At 39.6% G+C, this 24195-nt stretch overlaps 1 protein-coding gene across 1 annotated transcript in view; it reads right to left on the bottom strand.

Annotated features, from left to right (window-relative positions):
- Window positions 1-2228: 2228 nt before the first annotated feature.
- The window catches only part of LOC142748051 (long-chain fatty acid transport protein 2-like), a 54520-nt gene continuing 32553 nt past the window's right edge, over window positions 2229-24195 (bottom strand). The window contains exons 6-10 of the mRNA XM_075855167.1: window positions 16509-16599; window positions 10627-10825; window positions 9436-9533; window positions 4398-4528; window positions 2229-2915 (exon numbers count right to left, since the gene is read on the bottom strand). Coding sequence (XP_075711282.1) covers window positions 2739-2915; window positions 4398-4528; window positions 9436-9533; window positions 10627-10825; window positions 16509-16599 — 696 coding nt within the window. The 3' untranslated portion in view covers window positions 2229-2738. The remainder of the gene's footprint in view (window positions 2916-4397; window positions 4529-9435; window positions 9534-10626; window positions 10826-16508; window positions 16600-24195) is intronic.

Raw genomic sequence — 24195 nt, 5'->3', positions numbered from 1 at the left:
GCCGAAAGATAATTTTACATCTATCCTAAGGCCGGCCCTGCCTGGACATATGACAGGCCTCAGAAGTAAAGAGCAACATGCGCATATGAGACCTATTTTGGTGATTTTCATAGCATTGGCCCACAATTGCAGGGTTCTTAGGCTAAATAGTAAAACAAACCCCCAAGTAGTGACCCCCATTTTGGAAACTACACCCCGTAGGGCATTTTAAGCGGTGTAGTGAGCATTTTGATTCCACATGTGTTTTTTCATTAGGAATTAATGCGCAGTGGATGGTGCAAAGTGGAAGTTGCAATTTTACACTTATATGCCATTTTAGTGCACAATATGTTCTGCCCAGTTTGTGCCACTGAGGAAAAATACCTCATAAACTGTTAAGCGGGTTCTCCCTGGTATGGCGATGCCATATATGTGGACGTGAATTGCTGTTTGGTCACTGTAGGGTTCAGAAGGGAGGGAGTGCTAATTGGCTTTTGGAGCGCAGATATGTGGGGGCGTATGTAAACTGTGCGGAGTACATCAGGGCATAATAAGGTGGTATAATAATGCGGTAAATAAATAAATCATAGATATGTGGCCGGTGTCGCACTGATAAATGGTGCCCAATCTTATCCGCTTTTGAAATGCTCTGCACATTTTGTGTCGCCATATTCTGAGAGCCAGTACTTATTTTTTTCTCCTCCGGAGCGATGTGAGGGCTTATTTGTTGCGGGACAATCTGTAGTTCTCATTGGTACAGTTTTGGGGTACATGCGGTTTTGTGATCACTTTTTATTCAATTTTTTGGCAAGCACGGTGACCATAAACCATAAATTCTGACAATGTTTTTTATTCTCCTTTTTTGTACAGTGTTCACTGTGCGCTGTAAATTTAATTTTTACTTTATTCTGCGGGTCAATACGATTACGGTGATACCATATGTATATAGTTTTTTCTATGTTTTGCCGTGTTTGCACAATAACATCACTTTTTTTTTTTTATTATTCATTTTTTGTCTTACCATATTATGAGAGCCATACGTTTTTTTATTTTCCAGTCAAAAAAGCTATGTAAGGGCTTGTTTTTTTGAGGGACGGGTTGTTGCTTCATTGTTACTATTTTGGGTTAATTGCGATTTTATTCTGTTTTGAGTGGGGTGGTGACCAAAAAATAGCGATTCTGGCATGGTTTTTCTTCTTTTTCTTTGTGGTGTTCAACCGTGCGGGAAAAATAACATTATAGTTTTATAGTTTGGGTCGTTATGGATGCGGTGAAACCAAATATGTGTACTTTAACGTTTTCATTTTTTTTAATATAATAAAATACTTATTATAGGAAAAAAGACAGTTTTTGTTTTTATTAACTTGAAACTTTTATTTTTACACTTTTATGAAACATTTTTATTAACTTTTTCTCACTTTTTTTTGTCCCACTAGGGGGCTTGAGGGCCTGCACCTCTGATCTTTACTCTAATACATTTCACTACCCATTAAAGCTAAAGATATTATTCACTGACAGCAAGCCTATTGGGTCCCGCCTCCAAACAGGGCCTAATGGGCTTCTGTCATTGCAGACCAGGTGGCCATTGTTAGCCCTTCTGTTGCCATAGCAACGATCGGCTCACCCGCAATCACATTGTGGTGATGCCAATCGGCTACAAACCACTAAGATGCTACGATCGCTTTTGCGGCATCTAAGCGGTTAATGGCATAGATGGGACCTAGCTCCATGCCGTGCCGTTACAGTAGAGTGTCAGCTGTAACATACAGCTGACACCTGTGGCTGATGTCGCAGGCTCAGCTTCTGAGCCTGCGCCATCTTCTTTTTGCGGCCGGAAGACTTTTAGGCCCCGCCTCTGGGCGAGACCTAACAGACTTCAGTACTTGGCAGACAGGAGGCCTTTGTTAGGCCTCCAGTCTGCCAAAGCAGCCATCAGAAACACCATGATTGCATCATGAGGTTCCGATCTGCTTGTAAACCCCGAAGATGCAGCGCTCGCTTTTGAGTGCTGCATCTAAGGGGTTAATCGGCCAGATTGGAGGCTAGCTCCGGTCCTGGCCATGCAGCATGGTGTCAGCTGTAATATACAGCTGACACCTGCTGGCGATGGTGCGGGCTCAGCTCTGAGACGGCACCAGCAGCAATAAACCTATACGTTGTGTTGCGTTAAGTTCTTGTCGTTAAGGGGTTAAATAAAAAGGATGTATTAAAAAAAATAGCATTTTTTGTATTTTTTCGTGTTATGTGTTGTGTTGCATTAAAATTAATTATTATATTTCTTATTTAAAAAACATTTTTTGTCCCATTAGTCTTTTACACTTTTTTTTTTTTTACTATAAAGTATGGTCATGTGTCTACATTGTTGCCATTGCTAAACTGGCTGTATCAACAACACATGGCCTGGGAGCTATGATGTTTCTACCATTCAGAGACAAAATATCACACGACAGTACATGACATCACAACTAAATCAAGCTACAAGCAACACATATATGGGAATATATAGTACAGCATCCACACAGAAGATCCACACATATAAGAAATGCTACGGATTTTCACTGTGGATTTGCGCACACGAAAAATCTGCAGCGCATTACAGTACTAGTCATGTAGATGAGATTTGAACAATCTGCAGCATGTCAATATATGTTGCAGATTTTTTTATTGCGGATTTTACCCCTTTCAATGTATGTGGTGAAATCCGCAGCAAATCTGTGGAAAATAGTAGATAGAGTATTTTTTAAACACCTGTCACCATTCTAAAGTTTCATTCTTCTTTCCAAAATATCTTTGTAAATCTGATGATCAAGCGGCCTGTAGGTTCTATAATGGTCATCCAGGAAATATAGTGGATCTTTTATACAGAATGGATTAAAGCCATCTTTAACCAGGTCCGTTTTACAAAGCTTGTAAGTTCCATTAACTTCTATGGAATCCTGTAGAGTTAAACATTGAAAGGCATTTAGTTACAAGACCTCAGTCATGTATTCACTAATATGTGCATAAATAAAAATTCTATATAATAAGTGAATGTAACATTATACTATTTTACAAACAATCCTTTTCTCCCAATACAAGCTTTTACGATTTTTACCTGAATGCGACTAGATAATTATGGAAAACCTCTACCCAAGATCTGTTACTAAATCTAATTGTGCTTATAAGATTGCAGAACGCTTTATTTGGTTTCCACATGCCTTCATACAATGTGAAAACATTAAAGAAGTTCTCCGGGACTTTAAAATTGATGGCCTATCCTTAGGACCGACAGTGTGCACCGGGAACCACGCAGTAACTGTATGTCCCTGTGCCTTAAGACACTGGCCACAAGGACGTACAGTTGCGTCCTGGTGCGCCTAGGGGTTAAACATTTAAACAGATTGGGTCTGATAGCGGAATCATGAGATGGTCACATAGCATAATCCTGATAGGACCCAGTGGTGTAACTTCCACTGCAGCAGCCATAGCAGCTGCTATGGGACCCACGGCATGAGGGGGACTATGCTGCCCACCGGCATGGGCCCCCCATGCCTGGTGGAGCTGCTAGCAGACGCTATGGCTGCTACAAAGGTAGTGACACCACATTCAATAGTATCTGCATCCTTAGGACACAAATACTATTGAACACTATGGCAGAGCAGAGAGTGATCTCCCTGCTCTGCCATTTACTGGGCCATGTTTGCGTGATGACGTCACTGGATCACTCATGGATCCCGTCGGCATTGAGGATGCTGTGGAGCAGTTCCATTCGGCGCGGGAACGGGGCCTAGGTAAGTATAATTTTTTTGTTTTATCTGTTTGGGGGCGCTATCTACAAGGGGGCTGTATGGCATAATCTACAAGTGGGGGGCACTATCTACAAGGGGGGCTGTATGGCACAGTGTACAAGGGGTGTGGGGGCATTGTATACAGGGGGGAAGGGTGGCACGATCTACAAGGGGGCGCTGTATGGCACTATCTTCAGGGGGAGCTGTATGACACTATCTACAGGGGGAGCTGTAGGGCACTATCTACAGGAGAGATGTATGGCACAATACAGGGGGGTTCTATCTACAAGGGGGCTGTGTGTGGTACCCAGGGGAAGAAGGGGAGGCCAGTCAAAAGTTTACTATCGGGCCCAGTCTTTCCTAGCTATGCCCCTGATAGGGCCCCTTTCCTGATGCTGATCTCAACCTAAGCTAACTCACCACTCTCAAACCCCCCCCCCCTCCCTGCATGGCAGTTCAAGCATACCACCATCACCCGGACTCTCAGGCTTGTCAGCAATGCTAAGACTATATTAGACAGTCTCTACAGATCTAAAAAAAGAGGCAGCACCTTCTGGGCAATGACATGGTCTGCCTCTATGGCAAGTATACAACTGATGTAGGATTAATCATTCCAAGTTAAGGAGTAGCTTTCTTTTAGGATGGTCTCACCTGTATTCTAAGAAATCGAGGTCTGGCATAAATTGGTAAATATTTAGTGACTTGCTCAAACATTTTTTCTCCATCAAAGACTCTTCCTTCTTTAAGTTTAATGGACACCATTCCAATTCTACCTTCATGATCTAGAATTGTGAAAATGTTGATGTAAACATTTATTTCCATTAGGTATCATCTAGGAATGTGAACAAATCTTTAACTGGAGGAATGAATTAATTCTGAGTAGTCCTTAATACACTTTTGGACAGCTATAACTGCTGGCTTGTGTAAGTTGTAGATATAAAGCACAGTAATATTACTTGAAGGCTCCATAGACACAGCTATATTACGGTTTCATTTTGTACAGAGCCATAATAGGGCTTTAAGTTCATGGAGCTTCAACAGTACCTATATATGCCTCTGATTTCATGCCTACAAAATCAACAGAAAAAAAATTGTGTCATGTTCCATGGTAAATCATATGTATGGAGCTATTCTCTTCTGGATCATTGCTTCTAGCAAACAATATATTTGTACATACGGCACTTAAAGGATCCTGTATGGCAGCACACAGAGGCTGTACGGCACTGTACTTTGTAGCCATAAAGCCTCTGTGCATTGCCGTACGGGATTTGTGGGCCAAGCTGTGAACATGGAGCCTAAAACGGCAGATACAGAAAATGTAGAAATTATACCAAATCAAATATATTAAACATATATAGCATTAAAGAGAACCCTTCACCTGCCCATACATGTGCAGCTGAGTGCACCATGTAATAGGCAGTGTTGCACAAATCCTGGGGCACTTTAAATTTTTTTACTATCCTCCTCCGTTATTTATATATCGGTGCCTTTATATTTGGTTCCCGATATTTAAATAACCCCCTGAACTGTCAATGGGGCGTGCAATTGGCAAGGGGGCATGTAACTTAACTTATCGCTGTGACACTGTCCAATCAACTACGGACTGTGTCACAGCAAGAGCTGGAGAGAGGAGAGCGCGTGTGCGCATGCCACCATGGAAAAGAAGAGGAGAAGAAGAATGTGAATACGATCCTCCCGCCGGCACAGAACAAAAGAAGAATTCACATTCACATGCCGAGAGCTGAACAGTAAGAAAGAGCGTGCGCGCGCCCGCACCCGTGCACAGCTTTGATGCCGCTGGCAATGATAATCCCGCCGCCACTGAACAGGAGAAGAAGAATTTACATTCTTCTTCTCCTCTAGTGTTCCGTGGTGGCGCACACGCACACACACACACACACACACACACGCTCTCCTCTCTCCAGCTTCTGCTGTGACACTGTCCGTAGCTGATTGGACAGTATCACAGCGATAAGTTACACTCAGCTGCACATGTATGGGTAGGTGAAAGGTTCTCTTTAATAGAGTGGCCCATTACATATGTATATTTTATATACTCTATATGTACAATCGTATTGAGACTCATCTCTTTGAATTCAAGTGTTTTATTCAGCCCCTTTGCCACAGGTGTATAAAATCCAGCACCTAGCCATGAAGTCTGCCTTTACAAACATTTGTGAAAGAATGGGTCGTTTTAAAGGACTTATTATTATTTATTTATTTAATTAAAGAGCTCACTGATTGCCAGCGGGGTACTGTAATAGGATGCCGACGTTGGAACAAGTCAGTTTGTGAAACCTCTTCCCTCCTAGATATTCCATGATCAACTATGAGTCTTATTATTGTAAAGTCGAAGCATTTAGGAACTACAGAAAAAAAGCCACATAATGGCAGACCATGTAAAGTTACAGAGCGGGCTCTGGGAGCTTCATGGCGTGGGTTTTCTTGGCCAAGCATCTACATGCAAGCCTTACACTACTGAGCACAATCCTAAGTGTCAGATGGAGTTATGTAAAGCAGGCTGCCACTGGATTCTGGAACAGTTCTGTGGAGTGACAAATCACCGTTTTCTATCTGGCAGTCTAATGGACGAGTCTGGGTTTGCGAATGCCAGGAGAACGTTAGAAAACCACTTTAGCATACCAAGACATTTTGGACAATTGTATGCTTCCAACTTTATCTGGCCCGCACAGGGCCCTGATCTCAACCACATCAAACATATTTGGGATGAACTAGAACGGAGATTGTGAGCCAGGCCCTCTAATCTAACTTTAGTGTCTGACCTCACAAATGCTCTTCTGGATGACTGGGCAAAGATTCCCGCAAACATACTCCAAAATGTAGAAAGCCTTCCCAGAAGAGTGGAAGCTGTTTTAGCTGCAAAGGGGGAACCAACTCCATATTAATCGCCATGGATTTAGAATGGGAGGTCATAAAAACATCTGGAGGTTTAATATATAGGTGTCCCAATAATTTTTTCCATATTGTGTACTAAATGCCATTTTAGAAAAAGATTTGAAGTGAATATTAAAGGGGTTCTCTAGGGTGTATGCATATTTTTTTTATTTAGCCCTCTAAGGGTATGTACACACAGCTTATTTTCGGAAGCAGAACACCTCCAAACATCTGCCCATTGATTTCAATGGGAAAAACTGAGTTCTGTTCCGACAGGCCGTTTTTTTACGTGGCCGTTTTGAAAAACGGCTGCGTGAAAAAGCGGCCGCGTAAAAGAAGTGCAGGTCACTTCTTGGGACGTTTTTGGAGCAGTTTTTTATTGACTCTATAGAAAAACAGCTCCAAAAATGGCCGTAAAAAAACGTCTGAAAATCAGGAGCTATTTTCCCTTGAAAACAGCTCCGTATTTTCAGACGTTTTTGGTTAAGCGTGTGAACATACCCTTGTTCCTGAAGAATAGGAGGGCTTTTCAATACAATGTTTGCTAAAAAAAAAAAATCCCTCCCTGCATATGGTGGTGCCCACTGAACTGAGCATGTAAACATTGCCCTGCCCATGTACCGACTTCTGTGCTCAGTTCAGTGGGAACCAAAGGGAGGGATTGGATTTTTGAACATGTAGCACATGTATGGCATGTTCACATGTAGCAAATACACTGCAGATTTTTAACTAATCTCATCCACACGATTTGAAAAACTATACATTCGTAAATTCACCTGCGGTGAAGACTTTAAGTCCGCAGCATGTAAATTTATGTTGCATAATTTTGAGTTTTTTTATGATTTGCAGATGTTCCTCATTGAGATTATTGGGAAAGGCAAAATCTGCAACGAATGCCCATTGATGCAGATTTTGCTGCGGTTTAGCTGAGTATCTGCAACACAATTTGCAATAAAATAAAAAGTCACTATTTCAAAGGACTATATTAATGTCTCCTGGTGCTCCCCCAGCAGCGTCTCCCTGGTCCTCCAACTGGTTTCTGTACAGGCGCCTCGTGTAATGACGTATAATCACATGTGACTGCTGCTGCCAAACACAGGCTGCATCGATTGCATGGATCAAAAGATCTTCACAGGAGGCCATCTGTACAGCGACCAGCCAGCGGAGCATGGATGCCGTGCGATGGGAGTGCCAGGGGAGGTGAATATAGTTTTTTTTTTTTTTTTTTACTGTCAGCTTCTTTTCTGCAGCGGTAAAGCCACACAAAAATCTAGACCAAAATAAGCACAAATTGGTCCGGATATACGGGCAGATTTCTCTAATATTTCTGGGTCAGATACTTTGCAGAGTTTTCCTCAGCGTATCCAACCCGTGTGAACATACCCTTAATCTTCAAGAATAAGATGGCCAAATAGCATAATAGATAGCCAAAAATTAAAAATATTCTGGAGAATCACTTTAACTATCGATGCTCGGTTGTGACAATTTTAAATAGCACAGTAGGTAAAACTAATACACTGTGTTATTCCTACTACAGGGCCTAGGGAGGGTTGTCCTTGATGCTCTATGAATCCCTGAGTTATCATCTCCTTAAGTCTTGCACTAGGAATTACATACTGGGATAGACATATAAATAATGACTTAAAGATAGATAGCCTAATGCTAGAGGTGCTAGGCTGAAGATGCGCCAAATTTTTCAATAACGTGCATGTTAGGCTTCTTTCTCTTCTTTACGCCCCCTATTGGGTGGTATACTTTGCATGTCTCAATTGAAATGCTATGTACACCTTAGAAATGTCTATCAGTGTGTTTTGTGCAACTTTCTAAATACTTTTTATTAAAAATAATTATTACTTTTTGAGATACAGCGGCTTTGTATTCTGTTTACACATCAGCCGTAACGTGCACTGAAACCTGTATCCGTCAGATCAGTGGCACTGATGGATTCAGTGAGGGTATGATCAAACGGCAAACGAAAACCGGCTGTAAAATACGGAGTTGTTTTCAAGGGATAACAGCCTCTGTTTTTCAGCTGTTTTTTATGCATCAAGTGTTTTTTAATGCATGTTTTACGGCAGTTTTTAGAGCGTTTTTTTCTATTGAGACAAAGGAAAACGGCTCCAAAAACGGCTCAAGAAGTGACATGCACTTCTTTTCTAAGGGGCGTTTCTTTTACATTCTGTTTTTACAAAAGGCCGCGTAAAAAACGCCCCATGGGAACAAAACGCAATTTTTCCCATTGAAATCAATGGGCAGATGTTTGGAGGCGTTCAGCCTCCGCTTTTTTAGCTGATTTTCGGGGCTTTTGCGGCCTCAAAAATGGCTGAAAATAAGCCGTGTGAACATACACTTTCAGCTGGTCCTGCGTGATCCATCTGTTATCGATCACATCTAAGTTATGAATTCTCTGACATGCAGGACCCACTGACACTAAACCTGACCGATACAGGTAGATACAGCTACTCTGTATACAGGATACAAAGCAGCCATATATAAAAAAGTAAACATTATTTTTAACAAAAAGTATTTTAAAAATTGAACAAAACACAATGAAGCAATTATTGGTGTTACAAACTATATGGAAATAAAATGTGACAAGATATTATTACATTTCTTAGTGGTTTGTAAGAGCAATCCATTGTTACTGTTCTAAAAGTATAATGTACAACTTATACATATATATATATATATATATATATATATATATATATTCACCCTAAACATATTTAGAATTTTATGCGCAGACTAATGCCTAAAATTTAATGTAGATAGAAAAATACATTATTTTACTCACAGGGCACAGAAACTCCGAAAACATTAACTTCTGCAATGAAATCCAACATTGACACTAGGTTTTCCACTTCTGTTGTTGCCACATTTTCACCTTTCCACCTGAAAAATAACACGTTACACCAACATTAAAAAAATAAAATAAAATCTGTTTTGCCCCGTTATCAATCCACATCTATAACTTTTACTGTCATCTTGAAGATTTATAAGGATTAAGGGACCGCTGTTTTGATACCTGTGGTGCATGCATGCAAGAGGGGTGGAGCATGACACAAGGAGTTTATTCCCTGCAGATCTTCCAAACAGTGGACACATAAATGTTAGGCATTATTTACATCTCATGAGCCTGTTTGCATATGTTGTCCTTAGACTGCAGTTATCAAATATGCCACATCTTAAAGGAGTATTCCAACCAAAATATTTTTCCCTTATCCACTAAATAGGTGATAAATGCTAGATTTGTGGGGGTCCGACCGCTGTGCTAGGCTAGGAAGCATATTCTAGCAATTGGTTGGGATCCCAGTGGCTGGACCTCCACTGATCTAAAATTTATCACCTATCCTGTGAATAGGTGATAAAGTATTTTAGTCTGGAAAACCCCTTTAATTCATGTATGGCTTTAAAATATTTGTCTGTTCTTATCAGATAAAGCAGAAGATTCCAGTACACTTCTCAGTACACTTAACATCTCCTGCAGTCCCACACTCCATGTGTGTCCTCCACTCCGTGATCACCTAATTCACATAGACATATTTTACATATGAATACACACTGTCCACTATATTCATATGTACAATATTCCTTCATCAGGTGTCCATTCCCTAGGGCCGCCTATAGAAACTGGCCTACAGTGCCTTTGGGAAAATCCAGCCATGGGTATAGAAGTGAGGGAAGCCCCAGCAGTCTGGTCATAGCAAATTTTTGGTGTTGCCTTGAGTTATACTTTAATAATGGTCATTATTACAATGAACTCTTAAGGCAAATCTTCCTAATTTATTAACCCAAATTAAATTTTAGGACACAGCCAAGGTAATTTCTATAATGCAATTGTGAATTTCAACCTGCATACAGGTATGATTATAAAATCATAAAAAAAGGAAAACACCCTCATTCACTTAAAACAATATTGATGCAATTAAGGGAGATAAAAGCATCTAACACATAATTTTTGAGCATCAATTATAAAATGATTTACCGAAATGTGTCTCCTACACGATCCTGAAAGAAAATGAAGCCTTCTTTGTCAATCATGACCAAATCTCCAGTGTTAAAATATATATCTCCTTTTTTGAGTACATTGTGAAGTCTCTTCTTTTCTGTCTCGGTTTTGTTTCCTGTATATCCAATAAATTCATTGGTGGCAACATGTTTCGTAATCAGTAGCCCAGTCTTACCTAAGATAAACATATTAACCATTTACATCATGAAAAAACTGCTGCTACCAGGAAACCGTCAACATGAAGTCTAGCTACTGCCGAGAGTTATGATTATGACATCGTTTGCGTAAATTATCAGGAAAGACATGTCACAATTTATTTGGTAATAATTGATATAATATTAAATGCGCAGATAAAAGAGGAAAGTCCCAAAAAGTTATCCCTTGTTTCCACAGCCATTTTCCGGTTTTTCATTTTTTCTTGTTTTTTCCTGCTCGCATTCCAATAGCCATAACTTTTTTTTTTCCTTCATTTATATTTTACAATATGAAGGTTTGTTTTTCTGCAGGACGAGTAGTAGTTTATAATGGTACCATTTAAAGTACCATATAATGTACTGGGAAACTGATTTTTTTTTCTTTCGTTTTATTGTAACACCGTGCAGTAATAAAAGACATGTTAACTTTATTCTGTGGGTCAATACGATTATGGCGATACCAAATTTATATTGTTTTTTTTTTATGTACGTTTTTTTATGTACTGTTTTTTATTTCCATCGATGGAGCGGTATAAGGGCTTGTTTTTTGTGGGACAACTTTAGCTGTCCTAAAAAAAATTGTGAAGCGATGCAACCAAAAAACATAAATTCTGGCATTGTGGATTTTTTTTCGACCACGTTCATCTGGCGGGTTAGAGGGAGTGATTGATGGACCCCCTTTTTCTAACGGCTTAGATGTCACGGTCGCCAATGACCGTGGCATCTAAGTGGTTAAGCCCACGCGTTCAGCTGTGTATGGAACGGGCTCAGCCCATGAGCCCGCGCCATACTCCGCTTCCCCAGCATCTGCTCAAGTTGATTTTTTTTATTATTCAATATCCATTGTTCCCTTATTCAGCAACATATTATCCCTAACACACTGCTTGGAAAATTCCCATGTGTTAGTGTTGATACATTAATGATATGGGAACACTGAGTATTTAGTAAAAAAAATAAATGAACCTGAACGGATGCTATTGACTTCCATTATTCAAACAATTAAACCTACATAAGGTTATTAAAAACACTGCTGTCTTTATGTAGAGAAAATCTGACAACGATCACCTGCCATTGAAGGGAAAAAAGCAGTATATTTTGTGGAAAACCGTGCTTGAAAAAAATAAATTCTTACTCCCCGGGTGTTGTCATTGTGACGCGTCCTTCAGCTCTCCATGCAGCCCGGCTTCCTGGGATGACGCTGCAGTTCAATTGACCGCTGCAGCCTGTGATTGGCTGCAGCAGTCACATGGGTTGAAACATCAATCCAGGGGGCCAGCCTGGACAGAGAACCAGAGAAATGCATTGCTCTGACAAAATTTTGGGTGTTTAAAATTAATAATAAAGTTAATACCCCCTGTATTAACTTTTTTAAATAAATTTTAAACCCCTAAAATTTTGTTTAGGATTTTTGCAACGAAGGCGCAGCTTATACGCCGCAAAAATTGCAACATTGGCTGTTTGTTGCAGGTTTTATGTCCCCATATAATTCAATGGGGATAACCCGCACCAAGAGAGCAGCGATTTAGCAGCATAAATTTACATGCTGCAGATTTAAATAAAATCCACATATAGTATAAATCCACACTATAGTAGACATCCGTTGTGGAAAATCCACAGTGTTTACGCTGTGTGTGGACGTACGCTTAATTTCCATTGAAATTAAAGAGACCCATTGATTTGTATGGACACCATCATACAACTCCACTGAAGACGTTTGATGATCTGGCTATAGACTGTTTTTCTGGAGGGCAGTAAGTAAAGTATTCGATTAAACTTTCTATATACTGGCTTCAAATCTTAATAGCAGTGTACTGTATAATAAAGTTAGATTAGATAAGGATCCAAATGATGCCAGCAATGTAAACTATTTAGATTTATAGCTTACTTGCCACTAGCTTAACCCTTTCAAGACCGAGCTCATTTTGGCCTTCAGGACCAGCCCCATTTTTTCAAATCTGACATGTGTTACTTTATGTGGTAATAACTCTGGAATGCTTTTGCCTATCCAAGCGATTATGAGATTGTTTTCTCGTGACATATTGTACTTTATATTAGTGGAAAAATTTGGTCAATAAATTCATTGCTTATTTGTGAAAAACACCAAAATTGAGAGAAAATTTGCAAAAATTATGATTTTTCTAATTTTAAATGTATCTGCTTGTAAAACAGATAGCAATACCACACAAAATAGTTACTATTTCACATATTCCATATGTCTACTTTATATTTGCATTGTTTTTTGAACATTCTTTTATTTTTCTAGGACATTACAAGGCTTAGAACTTTAGCAGCAATTTCTCACATTTTCAAGAAAATTTCAAAAGGCGATTTTTACAGGGACTAGTTCAGTTCTAAAGCAGCTTCGAGGGCCTTATATACTAGATAGACCCCATAAATCACCCCATATTAAAAACTGCACCCCTCAAAGTATTCAAAACAGCATTCAGAAAGTTTCTTAACCCTTTAGGCGTTTCACAGGAATTAAAGCAATGTAGAGGGGAAATTGACAAATTTTATTTTTTTTGCTGCAATTCATTTGTAATACATTTTTTCTGTAACCCAGAAGGTTTTACCAGAGAAAAGCAACACAATATTTATTGCCCAGATTCTGCAGTTTTTAGAAATATCCCACATGTGGCCCTAGTGTGATAATGGACTGAAGTACCGGCCTCAGAAGCAAAGGAACCATGTCAGGTTTGAAGAGGTCTTGTGGTGCCAAAACAGTGGAAATCCCCCAAAAGTGACACAGTTTTGGAAACTGCACCCCTCAAGGAATTTATCTAGGGGTATAGTTAGCATCTTGACCCCACAGGTTTTCTGCTATATTTATTGGAGTTTGCCTGTGAAAGTGAAAATCTACTTTTTTTCTGAAAAAATATTTAAAAAAAAAGATATTTGCAAGGAATAAAGAATAAAAAGCACCCCAAAACTTGTAAAGCTACTTCTCCCGATTACAGCAATACCCCATATGTGGTACTAAACTGCTGTTTGGACCCACGGCAGAGCTCAGAAGGGAAGGAGCGCCATTTGGATTTTGAAGCGCAGATTTTGCTGGATTGGTTTTCAGTGCCATGTCGCGTTTGCAACGCCCTGGAGGGAGCAAAACGGTGGAAACCACCCAAAAGTGACCCCATTTTGTAGACTATACCCCTCAAGGAATTTTTCTAAGGGTAAAGTTAGCAGTTTGACCCCACAGTTTTTTTGCTGAATTTAGTGGAATTAGGTCGTGAAAATGAAAATCTACTTTTTTCTGAAAAAACATAGAAATGTTTAATTTTTACAATGAATAAAGGAGAAAAATCACCCCAAAATTTGTAAACCAATTTGTCCTGATTACAGCAATACGCCATATGTGGTAATAAACTGCTGTTTGGACCCACGGCAAGACTCAGAAGGGAAGAAACAATATTTGGCTTTTGGAGCTCAAATTTAGCTGGAATGGTTTTCGGGTGTCATGTCGCATTTGCAAAGCCCCTGAGGTACCAAAACAGTGGAAACCTCCCAAAAGTCCCTTTAGGGGACTGGAACGAGCGATCATTAGGTCGCTGGTACAATACACTGTAGTACTAATGTATTGCAGTATAATATCATTTTTACAGGCTCCTGTAACAGCGTGATCGCTGTTCCTGTCCATTAGTCCCGGGTTTAAGCTGTAGTACACAGCGGACACCTGCAGAATATGGCGCGGGCGCAGCGCATGAGCCCACTCCATATATAACTCCCTGCACCACGACATGCTATTAAGTCGTGGTGCGCAAAGGCGTTAATGCGCAGCGGATGGTGCAAAGTGAAAATTACAATTTTCCACTGATATGCCATTTTAACGCACAATATGTTGTGCCCAGTTTGTGCCACTGAAGACAAATACCTCATACAATGTTGAGCGGGTTCTGCCGGATATAAAATATCATATATGTGGACGTAAGCTGGTGTTTGGGCACGCTGTGGGGCTCAGAAGGGAGAGAGCACCATTTGGCTTTTGGAGCGCAGAGTTTGCTTGGTAACTGTTCTGTTTGGGGTTTTGCTGGTATTTCAGTTTATGATGTGGGGGTATAATTTGGTAAAAAAATAATAATCCGCAGATATGTGGCCAATGTCGCACTGATAAATGGCGATCGATCTTATCAGCTTTTGGACACTGCACAATTTCTGTCGCTATACTTATCAGCTTTTGGACACTGCACAATTTCTGTCGCTATATTCTGAGAGCCAGAACTTTTTTTATTTTTTCTTCACCGGAGCCGTGTGAGGACTTATTTGTTGCAGGTCAATCTGTAGTTTTCATTGGTACCATTTTAGGGTACATGTGATTTTTTTATCTCTTTTTATTAGATATTTTTGGCAAGCAAAGTGACAAAAAAACAAATTCTGACAATGTTTTTTTTTTTTTTACACTTTTCACCGTGCGCTATAAATGACATTTTACTTTATTCTGCGGGTCGATACGATTACGGCGATACCAGATGTATATAGTTTTTTTATGTTTTGTGGCATTTGCGCAATAAAATCACTTTTCGATAAAATTATTAATTTTTTGTGTCACTATATTCTGAGAGCCATAACTTTTTTATTTTTTTGTCAAAAAAGCTATGTAAGGGCTTGTTTTTTGCGGGATGGGTTGTAGTTTTTATTGGTACTATTTTAGGGTACATGCGACTTTTTGATCACTTTTTATTCTATATTTTTGGAGGGTTGATGACCAAAAAAATAGTGATTCTGACATTGTTTTTTAATTATTTTTTTTGCGCTGTTCACCGTGCGGGAAAAATAATATTATAGTTTTATAGTTTGGGTCGTTACGAACGCGGTGATACCAAATATGTGTACTTTTTTTTACAATTTTCATTTTTTTCCTATAATAAATACTTATTATAGGAAAAAAAACATTTTTTGTTTTTGTAACTTTTATAACTAGTTTTTACACTTTTATAAAACATTTTTATTACTTTATTTTTTACTTTTTACTTGTTTTACTTGAAGACCTGCAGCACTGATTGCTGCTATAATACATTACACTACCTAGGTAGTGTAACGTATTATAAACTCTCAGTGTGATGCTGAGAGTCACACTGACAGGAAGCTCATGAGGACCGGCCTACGGCTGGTTCTCATAGGCTGCCGTGCATGGCAGACCCGGGGGCTTTTATATGGCCTCTGGTTCTACCTTATAACCGACTGCAGCACCCGCAATCAGTCCCCGGGAAAGTTTGTTGTAGCAACAAACTTTCCAGTTTGTTGTAGTAACAAACTTTCCAGTTCATTGCTACAACAAGCTTTCCCTGCGATCACATGACCGGGACCTGAACCAATTAGGTCCCGGTCATGTCTCCGGGACCAGAGGCAGGGATTAACAGCGCGATCCGGGTGTCAGCGCTACTCTGAGAGACCCGGATCGTGCTTTTAACACCCACCGTGAATTCACGTCGGCGCTGCACAGAGCCCAGCAAATGCCGACGTGAATATACAGTGGGCGGTCGGGAAGCGGTTAATATATTAGAAGCAATCAAAACAAAAGTTTTTCCACAGCTTGGTATACATGTCTTTCCTATAATATTCCTGGATAACTTATAAAGTGAGATTAATTTATCCAGCCACACTAGAGCAAAAAAATACAGAAATAATGTCATATCTCCCAGAGTTTTTAAGTAGTACAAAGGTCCATACCTCTTTCTACTCTGATGCAGTGTCCAGCAGAATCTCGAACGGGTTCATTCCTTTTCACATCAAATTTAATAACTTCGAGAGGCTGAAGAAGCTAAAATAATATATTATATAATATTATATGACAAGAGTTAGAATTTTCCAAGCTGCTATAGATTTTATATATATATATATATATATATATATATATATATATATATATATATATATATATACACATATATATAAAAGTCCAAATACAATGTCAGCCGCACAGCCTTGTAAATCATGGGTGGGTGCCGACCTGCCCAGGTCAGGGCTAACAGACCTGCTGTAGTAGAATCCAAAAATCAAGCAGCACTCCGAGGTATAAGCAAATTAGAAAAAGGTGCTTTATTGGTCCATATACACACGACGTTTCAGCTCAACACAGAACCTTTCTCAAGCTATCACATACTGCACACAGTGTCAAGTACAAATAGGAAGTATATACAGTAATACACAAAATACCTATTTGATGTACAGTTTACATAAAACAAATATAAATATGATTCCCAACCAGTATCAAAAGCTGTTTTTTTGAAGTGCAAACATTTAATGATAAATTCAGATACATTATACATGAGAATACAGTGTATAAAAATCGTGAACAGTGATTACATTAGCAATCAGGCTGATTCAGAGAGGTGCAGAGGCCAATTAAAGAAATAAATGTATGTATGTATGTATGTATATATATATATATATATATATATATATATATATATATATACACACACACACACACACACACACACACACACACACTACCGTTCAAAAGTTTAGGGTCACTTAGAAATTACCTTATTTTTGAAAGAAAAGCAAAAAGTTTTTTTCAATGAAGATAACACTAAATTAATCAGGAATACACTCTATACATTGTTAATGTGCTAAATGACTATTCTAGCTGCAAACGTCTGGTTTTTAATGAAATATCTACATAGGTGTATAGAGGCCCATTTCTAGCAACCATCACTCCAGTGTTCTAATGGTACATTGTGTTTGCTAAGACTGGGTTCACACTACCTATTTTCAGGCGTAAACGATGCGTATTATGCATCGAATTACGCCTGAAAATACGGCTCCAATACGTTGGCAAACATCTGCCCATTCATTTGAATGGGTTTGCCGACGTACTGTGCCGACGACCTGTCATTTACGCGTCGTTGTTTGACAGCTGTCAAACGACAACGCGTAAAATGACTGCCTCGTCAAAGAAGTGCAGGACACTTCTTTGAAACGTAATTTGAGCCGTTTTTCATTGAAGTCAATGAAGAACAGCTCAAGATTACAGGCGTCAAAGTCGCCTCGCATAATGCGAGGAGGAGTTTTTACGTCTGAAACGACGCAGCTGTTTTCTCCTGAAACAGTCTGTCTTTTCAGACGTAAAAGCCACTTCTCATGTGCACATACCCTTACTGTGTTAGAAGGCTAATAGATAATTAGAAAACACTTGAAAACCCTTGTGCAATTATGTTAGCACCGCTGTAAACAGTTTTGCTGTTTAGAGGAGCTATAAAACTGACCATCTTTTGAGCAAGTTGAGAATCTGGAGCATTACATTTGTGGGTTCAATTAAACTCTCAAAATGACTAGAAAAAGAGAGCTTTCATGTGAAACTCGACAGTCTATTCTTGTTCTTAGAAATGAAGGCTATTCCATGCGAGAAATTGCCAAGAAACTGAAGATTTCCTACAACGGTGTGTACTACTCCCTTCAGAGGACAGCACAAACAGGCTCTAACCAGAGTAGAAAGAGAAGTGGGAAGCCCCGCTGCACAACTGAGCAACAAGACAAGTACATTAGAGTCTCTAGTTTGAGAAATAGACGCCTCACAGGTCCTCAACTGGCAGCTTCATTAAATAGTACCCGCAAAACGCCAGTGTCAATGTCTACAGTGAAGAGGAGACTCGGGGATGCTGGCCTTCAGGGCAGAGTGGCAAAGAAAAAGCCATATCTGAGACTGGCTAATAAAAGGAAAAGATTAATATGGGCAGAAGCACACAGACATTGGACAGAGGAAGATTGGAAAAAAGTGTTATGGACCAACGAATCGAAGTTTGAGGTGTTTGGATCACACAGAAGAACATTTGTGAGACGGAGAACAACTGAAAAGATGCTGGAAGAGTGCCTGACGCCATCTGTCAAGCATGGTGGAGGTAATGTGATGGTCTGGGGTTGCTTTGGTGCTTGTAAAGTGAGAGATTTGTACAAGGTAAAAGGGATTTTGAATAAGGAAGGCTATCACTCCATTTTGCAACGCCATGCCATACCCTGTGGACAGCGCTTGATTGGAGCCAATTTCATCCTACAACAGGACAATGACCCAAAGCATGCCAAAGGTCTGCAATGCTGTAATTGCTTCAAATGGAGCATTCTTTGACGGAAGCAAAGTTTGAAAGAGAAAATTATTATTTCAAATAAAAATCATTATTTCTAACCTTGTCAATGTCTTGACTATATTTTCTAGTCATTTTTCAACTCATTTGATAAAATAAGTGTGAGTTTTCATGGAAAACACAAAATTGCGTGGGTGACTGCAAACTTTTGAACGGTAGTATATATATATATATATATATATATATATATATATATATATATATATATATATATATATATATATATATACATATTTACACAAAACACTTGCAATTGATAATATAGCATCGGTACCAAACCTATCCAGCATGTAGCGTCCGCACGCATCTACTGCGCATGCTCGAAGATGGCGTCCAAACCGGATATTCAATCCAGTGGAACGCATATGACATGAAGATCACTATTACGTATGCGCACCGACGGACCTTGCATTTCATTTGTTCTGCGCATACGTGGACAGCGGCGATAGCGTAAAATATAGGATTTAGATAGAGAAATGGGGACTATGTAAGTAGAGAAGTCTGCAAACATAAATGCCTGCATAGAGTAGCATCTAAATAGATGCGACAGATAACATGGATCGAAAAAGGCAGACAACAAGCATTTATATGACCCCAACTAAAGAACCACCACATATCGAAAAAGGGGGAGATACCCTAATATATTGTCACCTTTGGCTATAATCACCATCTGGACATGAAAGGCTCTCACAATTATCTGGGATAATATCATCCCAATCAGGTATGTCAAATAATCCCAAACCCAAAATATCAAGGGATAGACGTATACTTCAAATACGATCGATGTACGTTTTCTATTGAGTAAAAAGGAGCTCATTTTAACTATATGAAAAATAGGTCAGATGAAAGGGGTACTCTACTGTATAATTCACTACAACTCTACAATCCAAGAAATAAAGAGGCACAAAACACTACATTGCTGTATTCTTGAAAACATATTTTTTTTTTTTGAAGAATCAGTGTACATCTTTGTAATCGGGACACTACAATCCCAGAAAACAGGCCTCTGCTACTTTCCAACAGCACTCAAATTGCTTCACACAGAGCTATGTGTCTAACAAATATAGAAAAAACAGAAAAGAGTTAATACACAGTATTTATAGGCACAAATACAGTAGAATCAAATAAAAATATGTAAAGGAAGTCCAAATTAGACCCTAAAATATACATATACAAGGAACAGACTATACCTTTGAGAAAGCCCACCGATAACAACCCTTCAGGAATCGGGGTAGATTACCCCCACCATTCTAAATATGTGGGCCACCAGGGTACTCAATATTTAACCCCTTGGGAGACATGGTTTCCAACCTGTATATCCATTCCAACTCCTTTCTTTTAAGGGCCAACCCTCTATCACCGCCACGTCTCATTTGGGGTACTGAATCTATGATTCTAAATTTTCGTTGCGACACACCATGTTTCTTTTCCAAAAAGTGTTAGACACTGGTAAATCTTTTTGTATCAATATTGGATTGATGGTTTCTCATCCTGAGACGCACTTCCGTTGTGGTCTCACCCACATAGTGGAGACCACAGGGACAGCTCAACAGGTAGATAACAAATGATGATTGACATGTGAAGAAACCCTTGATGTTCATTGATCTACTAGTTTGTGGATGATTGAAGGAGCTACCCTTTATCATATTATTACAAATGTTACAACCTAGACATGGGTAACAACCCTGTTATGGAGGTGCCAAAAATGTTTGGCTCTTTCGATTTGAACCAATATCAGCCTTGAATACACTATTTTTAAGTGTTTTACTCCTTCTATAGGCCATCATCGGTCTCTCCTGGAACTCAACTATTTTCGGAAAGACTCTGCTCAATACATTCCAGTCTTTCCTCAAAATATCACCAATTTCTGAACTTATTGTGGAAAAAGTAGAAATAAAGGTTAAACAAACCTGCTTATCCCTAGTTAGATTCCCACTTAAAAGGTCCTGTCTGTCCAGCACCTCAACCTTTTGTGTATTCATCTCTATAATGTGATTGGGATATCCCCTATCAAAATTTTTTTTGCACATTTGATCAAGTCGTGAGGATAGTTTGTCTTCTTGACTCACCACCCTCTTGACTCTGATCAACTGGCTAAAGGGCAATGATTTCAACATTGTCCTTGGATGTCCACTAGTATAGTGTAAAAGATTATTTCTGTCTGTTTGTTTTTAAAAAAGATCAGAGATTAAGTTGTTACCAGATATTGAAATGTGTGTATCCAGAAATTCAATATATGAGGTAGCATAAGACATAGTGAATTAAATTGTAGGATTCAGAGCATTCAGAAATGTCACAAATTCCTTTAGTTGACTTATTGAACCAGTCCAGATGAGGAAGACATCGTCTATGTACCGCCACCACAGCAGCACTTGACTGAAGTGGTGGGACACATAGACGAGGCCCTCCTCATGAAATATTTGCATATGTAGGGGCCATATTAGACCCCATTGCCATCCCTCTCTTCTGAAAATAGAATCTATCTCCTACCAGAAAATAATTCTTCATAAGGATAAATTCCAAGAGTGATCTGATAAATCAAATTTTTTCATCAGAGAACACTAACTTTTCTAAATAAAAAGTGAGGCATTGATGCCCTCCCGATGATCAATTGAAGTATAGAGGCTTCCCACATCAAGGGTAACCAGGACCGACCGGTCAGGGATCATGAGATCTTGGATTCTGACCAGGAAGTCCGAGGTGTCCCTGATGTGAGAGTCCGCACCAATGGCCTTAAGATTTTTTCTATAAACATTGCTGTGGGAACAAACAAAGAATCACTCCCTGACACACTAAAGGCATCCAGGGGGCCTGATGGGATCCTTATGAATCTTCGGCAGGAGATATAGCACAGGGGTAACAGGAAATTTAACCTGCAAAAATTCACACAGATCTTTATCAATAATTTTATTCTTAAATGCATTGGTGATCAGGGTGTCCAGCTCACGAAGATATGTGAACTTAGGATCCCCTGATAACAATGCATAGACATTGGTGTCATTAAGCCGACTATCAATTTCCTGTAGATAAAGGGACGTGTCCATAACAACTATGGCACCCTCCTTATCCGCCGATTTGATTGTCAGATCGCTATTTTCTGTAAATTCTTTGACTGCCAAATGTTCAGTATGTCTTAGATTTCTATGGATATACTATTTACTTAGCATTTTTTTTTTCAAGGAATCAACTTGAATGAAGTATAGGTATCAATAGCATGAATCATCTGAGGAGGCTGAAATCTACTCTTATTAAATAATCCATAATCACTCAAATAAAGCATCTCATTAGTTAAATCAACAGGTATATTATTTGCATATTGATATTTAGGTTGTTCAGAAAAATATGACTTAAGTCTTAATGACAGAAAAAAAACATTCTAGATTAAGACTTAAGGTAAACCAATCAACAGGATTAATAAGACAAAACGAAAGGCCACGGTTAAGCACTTTGACCGACGGGTCAGTTAACACATATGATGAAATATTCACCACTAGATCTGAGGATTTTTCTTCCTGGTCTGATATAGTCGGGACCCACGTGCTGGAATCATCCTTCTTCTGGTTTTGCTGTGGTTCACCCTTCCTCCTAGGTTTCCTACCGCCCCTGCAGGATCGCTTTCTCCCAAAGTTGGAGTATCCATAGTGCCTCCTAAAAAAGGTGGTATAGCGTACTGATCATCAGAAAGTTCTGAGTTTGTGATATATGACTCAGCTCCCTTATGTCGTCGTCTTGGTCCTCTTTCATTCCTCCTAGGACCCCTTGGCTTAACCGCGGCCTTTCGTTTTGTCTTATTGATCCTGTTGGTTTACCTTAAGTCTTGATCTAGAATGTTTTTTTCGGTCATTAAGAATTAAAGCATATTTTTCTAAACAACCTAAATATCAACATGCAAATAATATACCGGATTTTTCGGACTATAAGACGCACCTGACCATAAGACGCACCCAGGTTTTAGACAACAGAAAATAGGAAAAAAATTATTTGTTAAAAAATTATTTATTCTGTTTCACCACATTCTGAGAGCCAAAACTTTTTTTATATTTTTTTTATCGATTGAGTGGTGTGAAGGCTTATTTTATTTTTTACATTGTGCTTGGGGAAAAATGGGAAAAGGTTTTTTCTTTTTTTTTTTTTACACTCCTAAAAATGTATCTAACATTTTTTTTAATTTGTTTTTACACATTTTATTAGTTCCCCTAGGGGACTTGAACCAGTGGCCACTTGGTTACATGTGAAGTTACTGAAAGAGGAAGACTACGCTGTTTCCCTAACTCCCATAGTAGTGAATGGCAGTTACGGAAGCAGTGTAGCATGCGAGCTACGCTGTTTCCGTAACTACTGTTCACTTCTATGGGAGTTACGGAAACAGCGTAGCTCAGCGAGTTACGCTGTTTCAGTAACTCCACATGTAATCAAGTGGCCGGGAGAGCACAGAAAGCTAGAACGGGGTTTAGGGGGCCCTGTCCTAGAGATAGGTGCGGGTCCCAGAGGTGGGTCCTGCATCTATCTGACATTTATGACATATCCTGTGGATATGTCATAAATGTCCTTCATAGAAAAACTACTATAAATGCTGCGGTCGCTATTGACTACGGCATTTAACTAGTTAAAGGGGTTTGCCATAAAACACATGCATCCCCTATCCACAGAATAGGGGCTACATATGAGATCGCTGGGGGTCCGACTGCTGGGACCCCCAGCAACGAGAACAGGGGAGCGAAAGTCACCCAGAGCGCTACATGAGAAGCCTGAACTTCCGGGTTCTGTGTCCGGTTTATCTGTTCCGCAGCTCCATAGAGATCAATGAGAGCCGCTCGCGCATGCGAGGAAGAATCCCATTGATCTCTATGAAGTAGCCGGACACAGAACGTGGAAGTCATAGCTTCTCATGCAGCGCTCTTGGTAACGTTCGGTCCCCTTTCTCCTTATCGATCACACATGTATCCCCCATCCTGAGGATAGGAGATACATGTGTTTGATGGCACAAGCTCTTTAAACTGCCAGGAACAGCGAAATTGCTGTTCCTGGCAGTTAGAGCAGCGTGTCAGAAGCTGACCCCTGCAGTGTATGGAGCAGGCTAAGTGCGTGAGCCCGCTCCAAACATCACCCCCTCCAGCTCCATTATGTGCCGGCACGTCATGGTGGGTAGGGGTTAAGTAATGAAGCGGTCATGGCGCCCGGCGATGCCAGGTCCCTTGACTGCGGACTATAAGACGCAGGGACTGTTTAGCAAGATTTATTTTTGCTAAAAACTGCGTCTTATAGTCTGAAAA

This window comes from Rhinoderma darwinii, chromosome 3, assembly GCF_050947455.1.
Source record: "Rhinoderma darwinii isolate aRhiDar2 chromosome 3, aRhiDar2.hap1, whole genome shotgun sequence".
NCBI lineage: Eukaryota > Metazoa > Chordata > Amphibia > Anura > Rhinodermatidae > Rhinoderma > Rhinoderma darwinii.
Note: the sequence above shows the minus strand (reverse complement) of the source record. Positions and strands in the feature narration are given on the sequence as shown.